General features: G+C 39.7%; 1 protein-coding gene across 3 annotated transcripts in view; it reads left to right on the top strand.

The window, feature by feature from the left end:
• Window positions 1-684: 684 nt before the first annotated feature.
• The window catches only part of herc3 (HECT and RLD domain containing E3 ubiquitin protein ligase 3), a 35,348-nt gene continuing 26,413 nt past the window's right edge, over window positions 685-9,619 (top strand). For 2 of the 3 annotated variants that reach the window (XM_017307117.1, XM_008419798.2), the window contains exons 1-7: window positions 685-770; window positions 2,803-3,153; window positions 5,139-5,298; window positions 6,227-6,303; window positions 8,306-8,527; window positions 8,689-8,780; window positions 9,047-9,177. In XM_017307117.1, the coding sequence (XP_017162606.1) occupies window positions 2,931-3,153; window positions 5,139-5,298; window positions 6,227-6,303; window positions 8,306-8,527; window positions 8,689-8,780; window positions 9,047-9,177 (905 nt within the window). In that variant the 5' untranslated portion in view covers window positions 685-770; window positions 2,803-2,930. Of the gene's footprint in view, window positions 829-2,802; window positions 3,154-5,138; window positions 5,299-6,226; window positions 6,304-8,305; window positions 8,528-8,688; window positions 8,781-9,046; window positions 9,178-9,619 lie in introns of all 3 variants that reach the window. The other variant, XM_017307115.1, reaches the window with a different exon arrangement.

Genomic DNA, 9,619 nt, shown 5'->3' with positions numbered 1-9,619 from the left:
ATATCCACAGTATGTTAAGTGAGAGAAGACTTTGGGTAAAAAGTGGGACCCATATGGGTTCTAAATCTGTTGCACACTGTTGGACTGATATTCCTAATACCTATTGGGTGGACGTAGCTAAGCCTCAACTGCTTCCACTGATATGGGGTGTGCTGCAAAATATATTGCAAATATAGTCATGCCAGTATCATTGTGTGCAATATTCATACTATATGGAGTGCAGTAGTTAGTGGCTAATAGATTTTAAGTGTTATAAACTTTTTTTGTCTTAAATTCACAGCATAAATGTAATATTTAGCAGAGTTTGGAGCTTAAGTTATAATTTATGAAGCAGCATTTTATGTAAACTTGTATTAAAAAATATTTGTGACATATTTTGGTTGCTTTGATGGGTAACTGTGGAAATATTACCCACCCTATTTTTACAACGAGGAGCAGCTAATTAGCATTAAATAATAATAATAATACCTGAACTATGAACCCAAGTCCCAAAACAGAAGGCATCGTTTCTCGAAGATATTTGGGTTATATAACAACATATAATCTCGCTATGTGATTATTTGGATTTGAGTAAAGCAGAATTGAAATCAATATACAGGCCACAAAATTTCAGTTTTTAATAGCGCCTGAACTTCCGGTTCAGCGGACCAATCACATCATTCCCACTTCTGAGGCGTTCGATGACGTAAGCATCTAAAGCACTTCCTCGTTTGTTTTCTGAGCTGCACACCAGAAGCCAAACGCCTCTTTCTCAACATGCATTTGTCAAGGTGAGAAAAGCGATTGTGCGATCCAGAAAACATTATTTCTCCCATAGCAACCGTCCAGGTGAGGTTTCAAACAGAAGCGATATTAAGATTTCTGCTGGTTTCCAGCGCCGCTGTAGCTCGCAGCTCAGTTAGCTGGTTGGTTAGATGGTTCCATTTTGGTTTTTACTACTAAAATAAAGCGATATCGGTGGGCATAAGCAGATGTGTTCATTATAGTTGTTTATAATTCATTTGTTTGCGTAAAATCTGTTATGACTGAGAGTTGGAGGGGTTATAATGCACAAAAAAAGAGCTAAAGTTAGCAGCTAGCCGAGCGCAGTGCTGTGATAATCCTCTGAGATAATAAACATGAACTGAGACACAGATTGATGTTGGAGAGGCTTGTTTGTGTTTTGAGGACGAGGATGTTGCGATGACGGTTTCTATACAACTGAAACTAGTGGCAGTTGCTATTTTTTATGGATCGATTTTACTGCAGTTAAAGCTGAAATCAAAGCATTTAAATCATGGTGAAAATTACAGAGAAATTGATCTTTCATTTATTTTTTTGATTATTTTTTTAAAAGATTGTTTTGGCACTTATTACATAGCTTTTCAGGAAGTGGAGAACATGCAGTTCATGGGTAGGGAATTGAACCCGTGACGGTTGCGCCAGGGACTGTAATCCTCTGTTTTTGGTATATTTTGATTATATCAATGATAAGTTATCAAAAAATCCACCAAAATGCCTCCATACATTTTCTTTATATCAAAAGAATAAAGCATTTGTTTTGGTTGGTTAACAAACCATTCATGCCATTCAACCTGCCAGAATCCACAATTTCGTATCTTAAATTATAGTAGATATGAGCAGAAAGCTACACTTTGTTTGCTTTAGGAAACTCCCAAACCAGGTTTTCACTGTATGATAAAAATACCAAAGTTTTATTGTATACAAAGAGTCAAAACCAAAAGATATAAAACATGTAATAAATTATTTAAGTGCTTTTATTTACCAAAAAGGCTACAATTATTCCTACAACTGCCTCAAACACTAAATATATTTTCAGTGGTAACTTAGGACAGTAGCATCCTCAGTCATCCAGTCATAGCTACTGTTGGAAGTACAACCAATCAGCACCGAGAAAAGAAATGCTGCTTCTGGATTGGCTGCTTTGCAAACTGCAGCCAACAGCTTGTGAGTTAATATGTGTAAAATCACAGAGAATATATAATGATGTAGTTCAATCTATAACGGTAAAAACAGTATCTGTTTTGTTTTTCACAGAGAAGTTGGCCCAGATTTCCTTAATTCTGGGAAATCGGATGATACTTTTCTACCTCTGCAAGAATGTGAACATTGTATTCTGCCTGAAAATTACAATTGATGCACTCCTGTTTTTGTGTACACTGTAAAAACACAATATCTTACAAAGTATTTTTGGTCCAATTTCTAGTGCAAATATCTTAGTCCACTTAAAAAAACAAGACAAAACTGTCTTACAAGTAACTTTTCAGCAAAATATAGAAGCTTGTTTCAACTCAGTAATTATTTAATATTGGCTTTAAAGAGTATTACTTCCACTATATTTTGATTAATAACAATGTATTTTTTCTGTTATAAGTGAAACAATTTACCATAAATATTAGGGAATTATTGACTTAATATCTTACCAAAAAGTTACTTGCAAGTTAGTTTTGTCTTGTTTCAAGTGTATTTATATATTTGCAATAGAAACAAGAAGTAAATCTTGGTAAGATTCTGTATTTTGCAGTGATGTTTCTATCCCCAATATTTGCTAATAAACAATTAACAGTCACAAAAATGTAAATTAAGACATTAACAGTTTTTAACTAAACATCTGGTAACGACGTAGAAATGGAGTTGAAATCATGATTCATTCTGGTTTCATTAATTTAAAACTGATGTTTCTGCTTCATCCTATCAACAAGCGTTCCTAAATCAAATCCCTGCTTTCCAACTGAAGAGCCGTCGTTAACTAGCAGGCGAAATCCCACTGAAGATGATGACTCGTTCCTGCTGTTTTCCCAGGGTTGGAGTTTACATGAAGAGGAGAAAGCGGGGCTGATCTGAGCCTTGAACAGAATCGTCTCCCTCCATCTGGCCCTCGCTCTCTCCGCCTCTTCAGACTGCTGCTCATTTCCTCTCCTTTCATCAGCATGCTGTGCTGGGGGAACGCCAGGGATGGGCAGCTGGGCATCGGCGCGGAGAGGAACCCCGCGTTTGAGCCCAGGAGCTGCCATGTGTTCAGCGGGCGGGGACTGAAGGAGGTCGCGTGCGGAGGGCAGCACACGCTGTTCCTGCTGCACGACGGCAGCATTTACACGTGTGGCTCCAACTGCTGTGGACAGCTGGGCCACAACAGAGATGGGACGTCCCCAGGTAAGCTTTTGTTCTGCAGCTTCAGTGCTTTCAGCTGCATCATCCTGCAGAGAGACACTGTGGAGAGGCAGCAAAGCCGACTGAAGAATGTCGGAAAACATGGAGAGAAGCAAAGATTTGTATGTATTCATGGGCCTGTCACAATGAACTGTAAATCAGTTAATTGCAAATACATTAAAACAAGCTCAATAATCTCCATTTGCACAATTTACTAGTTTTATTTTTTCTCTTTATTTATACCAAAATCTTGATGACCTAAGTCTGAAGGACAGTTTTGTTTACAGAGTCTTCATAATTCACTTTATTTGTTGTTTCAGTTGTTTAGTTTAGTTTTGGATATTTAAAATGTCTTTAAAATGTCCAGTGTTAAACATTCATTAGGAGTTAAAGCTTGAGACGGTATACTTGTATTACTATGCTATAATCATCATATTACATGAAAATGGTCTCAAAACAACAACATTATCGTTTATCACAATAACTTCTGGGACAATTTTTTGTCCTGCAAAATTTGTGGACAACTAGGCCTAGTTATGGATGTGGTGCAAACTAAAAACTAATTCTTTCTTTCACATATGATTTCCCTCCTGGGAATGTAGGTGTATTTAAAGCCACACCCAAATTCACAGTAAACTTTAGCAAACTGCTGAGAAAGTTTGGAAATTTCCATGAAAACCGTGAAGGAACCCTGAGGCACCATTTGTACAGGCATGTCAGAGAGCCTGTTAGTGAAAGCTTTCCTATCTTTACAGAAACTGGAGTGGTAGGCTGTATTATAATAGTAGTACATTGTTATAATTTGTACAAAATTTCTTTTTGAACATCAGAAGCTGTTGCATATTTAAGATTCATCCATTTCTGCTAAGCTTCTTTGTTAAAGTCTGCAGCTGAAAGCCACACATGAAACAAAGAGTAACTGCTCGCAATTATCTGCTCTGCTTTTCTTCTCATTTCCTGAACTTCCTGCTTCTACTTCTGAGTGAATAGCAACGCTCTGGAACAGTTTAAATGCGTCTATCATAGCTTTTATAGAACAATCTTGTAGCAGCAGGATTTCTAAATTCCTCTCATGGGTTGGGTTTATGAGGGAGCCCAGAAAGGCTACAGGACAAGCTGAACGTTTGGGAGGATTTAGCATGTTTATATATTGTTTTAAAAATGTAGTACTTCTACATTTTCCAAAGACTTTAATGGGAACTGTATGGAATTTATGGTGTTAAATTTTTGTCTTTTTAACTTTTGTAATTCCTTGTTTACACTGAAGAGGTTTTTATGGGACTGGTGATTTCACAGTTCTTGAGTTTCTTTAAAGCTGCAGAATGTGGCTTTTATAACAAAAATTAATCTTTTAAATATTTGTTAAAACTGTCACCATGTTGTGAAATCATAATATAAACAGATTATCTGTGAAAAGATTGATCTCCTCCACCTCCTCTCTGAGCTACTATTGTCATCTGAAGAAATTCACCGCTCCCAGTCAAAAGCAACCAGTCAGTCAGAAGGCGGGTCTTAGCGCTGTCAATCAACACGGTGAACACGTTGCTAAACGTGGTAATCGTGGAGAAACAACTTACTGTTCCAGGAAAACCATTTATCTGCTGTCATTGGTGGCTGTGCTAGCTAGCTTTAGTCGTAACGCACATGAGCATGATTGACAGCGCTCAGACCCGTCTCCTGGCTCTGATTGACTGTTTCTAGGTTGTGCTGGGAGAAGGCAGAGGAGCTGACTGCTGTATGGCTGTGTCATGCAGTCACAGCCATGCAGCTACCTAAAAAAGAAATATGAAATCATTTTTATTGTTATCACAATAGCTGATAAGATAGATAACATTTTAAGTCTATATTGGCCAATGCTAATTAGGCATATTTTGCTTTTTAAATTTTTTTTTATTACTGAATTCAAAAAATTAAACCACAATTCAGGAATGTCCCAGACCGTGACTGGAGGTTGCTGGTAGTCTGATGAGACTCTGTTCTCCCCACAGAGCTGGTTGGGGCTCTGGATACCCAGAAGATAACGATGGTGTCGTGCGGCCGGGCGCATTCGATGGCCATCAACGAGCAGGGCCAGGTGTTCGCATGGGGAGCCGGAGAAGGCGGGCAGCTCGGCCTGGGGACAGTGGAGGCGGCCGTTCGAATCCCGAGGTGACCGGGTGGCACATCGGTGACAGACTGAAGCTTCTGCAAAACAAAAATCAATCAATCACTCAATCAATCAAGTTTATTTTATAGAACATTTTATCAACATGGCAGTTCATCTCGCCTTCCATCATAAAAACACAAAGTCATAAAAAGCCCATTCAGCCAACGATTGAGAAAACCAGGAACAAACATTAGACTTTGATGAGAGCCGTCACCAAAACCGTCAATGATTTGATGATTGGTCAATGTTTCTTCTATTAAGGTTCAAAACCAACTCTAAGCAGTTTTCTGTAAGTTTGTTCTAGAGTTGTATTGCATAGAGGCTGAATGCTGGTTCTCCATGTTTTGTCCTGGGGATGCAGAGCAGAACCAGAACCAGAAGACCCGAGTGGTCTGAGAGGTTGATTCAGCAGCATTGTGGTGCTGGCTAAACTGTTCAGTGACTTATAAACTGACTTTGTAACTGTAGATTGGATAATATGTAGATTCACACAAAGATAAATGTATAAAAATCATAATTTAGAATCACATACTGTACAAAAAAGGCAAAATTTAAACATGAAATACTGTTTAGTTATTAAAAATAACATTTAAATCCAAAGAAATGTGCAAATTAGTAGGATAATTTAAAAAAATATACAAAACGTTGCGACTATATTTGTGCTTTAAAAGAAATTATTTACAATAAGTGACAACACAACTGTGCAAATAACAACAAGAACATGAACACTGGTTATAGAGTTTAACAATTCCTTCTTCATTTGGAAATTTCTAATTTGTTACTGCTTTATTTGTGCCTTTTTATTGATTTGATCTTTTAACACCCCTACTTTTAGTGTTGCATTGTTTTACTGACTGTGTTTATTCTCACTCGTAAAAAAAGATATGAAGCAAAAGGTATGAATTGTATTTTTGTCCTTGTTTGTTCCAGGTTGGTCAAAAGGCTTTGTGACCACAGCATCTCCCAAGTGATGTGTGGGAACCAGCACTGCATCGCACTTTCTAGAGGTGGGAAAAAATGCGTCTCCTTAGCAGCAAAACCTGCATATTCCTGCTGCTTGTAGTCAAATTCCCTCCCAGATTTATTTTTAGCACATTTGCCCAAATGTCAGAGTAATTTCCAAATTATTGAGGGTTATCATCGACAAAGAGAGAGATTGGTTTGGTTTAATGTTGGGATTTGAATTTGACCAGAAAACCAAACACTTCATATCAGCAAAAACAGCTTTAGTTGTCAAAACACAGCAAATCCACAACAAAATGGCTGGAAAAGACAAGAATTGACATTTAGGTAATGGCCCAGTCAAAGCCCAGGCCTTAACATAAATAACATAAATGTGGTGGGAGCTTTAGAGCAGTTCAGGAATGAAAAAGTTTGATATTTGGTGTTTTTGGTCACTGATAACTTTAGAAACTAGTAAAAGCTACATTATGTTTATGATACTCTAGAAAGTGGAGTATATGTTTTCTTGCACCATAACTGTATAAATTACCTGTTTTAATGTTTTCTACTGGTAGGACTTGATAAAAAATTTAATTGAATTAATTTCAGGTTGTGTAATTCATTAATTGCAATTAATCACATTTTAATCTTAAATCCTATATTGACAAAATAAGCAGCATTTTAAATTCAAAAACTCTTTCTACTGCTAAATAATTTAATAATTTAATAAGACAAATGGTAGGTATTTTCTGAACCTACATGAAAAGAACCACAGACAACTCATGTGAGTTTTCAAACCAAGCTTTCATAACAGGAGAAGACGCAGCGGACCGCTCCAGCGTTCTGAAAACCTTCAGTTAGCAGTTAGAGCTCGTCTTTTATTTTCAGAGATTAGAGACAAGTTATCAACAACACAAGGTCATCTCGTCTCTTCCCTTGGGAGCGATTTCTCCTACGGGCGGATGGATGTTATCAGTCTGAGAAAGTCTTCAACACAGCAGTCGAAAGTTTTAACACAGGCAGTGAGAGGCCAACACTTCTAAAATCTATAGTAATATAAGACTGCTAGGGTAAGATCAATAATCTATACACATGTAAGAATGATAACGACACATAATACGAGGGGGTACCCAAAGGTTTCCAGAATGACGCTGCTGCACGCGCAGTTTTTGTAGTACACGATTCTGCCTCTAGTTATTTGTTCCACCACGCCTTCTCAATCAGAGTGCCAAGCGGCGTTGATGTGGAAGGTTTCATCTACCCGCAGTGAATTTTCTTGGAAGAGCTGTTTTGTCCAGCTGTCGTTTTTCTTCACGGAGAAGTTCTATGAGCAGCGCGGCTGAAGCTTCGCTTCCTGCTCGGGGAAAAAAAGCATCGGAAACCGTTCAAATGTTGAAGACCGCTTACAAGGATGACGCTATGTGTGAAGCTCAAGTTTACTCATGGTTCACCTGCTTTAAAAATGGTGAAATGTCAATTGATGATCAACCGCTTTTTTCCCGAGCAGGAAGCAAAACTTCAGCTGCGCTGCTCATAGAACTTCTCCATCAAGAAAAACGACAGCTGGACAAAACAGCTCTTCCAAGAAAATTCACTGCGGGTAGACGAAACCTTCCACATCAACGCCGCTTGGCACACTGATTGAGAAGGCGTGGTGGAACAAATAACTAGCGGCAGAATCGTGCACTACGAAAACTGCGCATGCAGCAGCGTCATTCTGGAAACTTTTGGGTACCCCCTCGTATTTCCAACGATGCTCTTTTAGGTTTGAGTAGCTTCACTCAGCTAAATCTCTTTAGCTGAACACAGTCATAGCCTTTTCCAGCATCCAGTCGGATTGTTTTTAGGAGCAGAAATTAACTCCCAGTGGGCCAAGCGAAGCGGCTTTGTCGTCCATCGCTGCTGTTAGCAGATTGTGCGTCAGATTTCCTGGAGTACCAGAAACACGCAAACAAAAAAGTTCCGGCTGGAACATTTATATCTTTCTATGTCATTAATTAATCAAAATGAATGCGTTGAAGTCTCGCCTTAATGTTTACATTGATGAAATCGTGTTTTCCTCATCAGATGGTCAGCTGTTCACTTGGGGTCAGAACACCAGCGGCCAGCTGGGCCTGGGTAAAGGAGAGCCGAGCAAACTGACGCCTCATCCCCTGAAGTCCCTGGCAGGGATTCCCCTGGCTCAGATAACTGCTGGAGGAGACCACAGTTTCGCCCTCTCACTGTCGGGAGCCGTCTTCGGATGGGGCAAAAACAGGGCGGGGCAACTTGGACTGAATGACAAACAAGGTAATAATCAGCTGCTTACAAACAGCCATTGATGAAATGAAGAGTGATCTAAACAGTGGAGTGTTTTTGGTCCTGAAGCTAAAATGGAGAATCAGATTTCTCTTCCTTTGGTTTCCTTCTCTGCTGTATGCCAACTTTTCACAACTGTACTGTTTCTCCAGATCGAGCCGTCCCGTGTCACATCAAGTTTCTGAGGTCACAGAAGGTCGTTTATATCTGCTGTGGAGATGAGCACACCGCGGCCCTCACAAAGGTAGAAAATCCTTCAAATGTCCAGAAACTCAAATGTTTCACAAATAAGAGAAGAAAGAGAAATGGCAAAAATGAAATACTTTGGTTCAAAGACTTTATTCACTGACACCCAGTGTCTAAACCAGCCGTCTGTCCGTTCATCCATCCACCTTTAAAGCTCCGAAACAGACTTTGACTAAATAGTCTAGATCAGGATCTCTGTGTTTATCAAACAGCAATAAAAAAATCTGTTCTTTCTGTTCTTTCTGTTCATTCTGTTCTTGGCAGGACGGAGGCCTGTTTACGTTTGGCGACGGCTCATGGGGTCAGCTGGGTCACGGCTCCACCAACAGTGAGCTTCTACCGAGGCGAGTCCTGGAGCTGATGGGCACTGAGGTTTCCCAGATCTCCTGTGGCAGGTACTGTCACTTTAAAACCACTTCAGGGTTTTCATCAGTTATGAATGTAAATCTGTTGCCACCAGACACAACAACCAGACTGTAAGCTGTTCAGCTTATTTTATCATTATATGTGTTTCCCAAACTTCTCAGTGTCCTTCTCAAGAAAAATCAGCAACAGAGAAATCTGACCCTGATAAATGATTAGAATCATCCAACCGTACTGAGTGGCGCTGTGAACTGGAGCACAAGCTGGGCTCCAAGCTGGGCTCCAAGCTGGGCTCCAAGCTGGGCTCCAAGCTGGGCTCCAAGCTGGGCTGCAAGCTGGGCTCCAAGCTGGGTTCCAAGCTGGGCTCTAAAGTAGGCTTTAACCTGGCTTCAAGCTGGGCTTTAAGATGGGCTCCAAGCTGGGCTCTAAACTGGGCTCTAAGCTGGGCCCTAAACTGGGCTCCAAGCTGGGCTC

The sequence above is a fragment of the Poecilia reticulata genome, linkage group LG1 (assembly GCF_000633615.1).
Source record: "Poecilia reticulata strain Guanapo linkage group LG1, Guppy_female_1.0+MT, whole genome shotgun sequence".
In the NCBI taxonomy this organism is placed as follows: Eukaryota; Metazoa; Chordata; class Actinopteri; order Cyprinodontiformes; family Poeciliidae; genus Poecilia; species Poecilia reticulata.
Note: the sequence above shows the minus strand (reverse complement) of the source record. Positions and strands in the feature narration are given on the sequence as shown.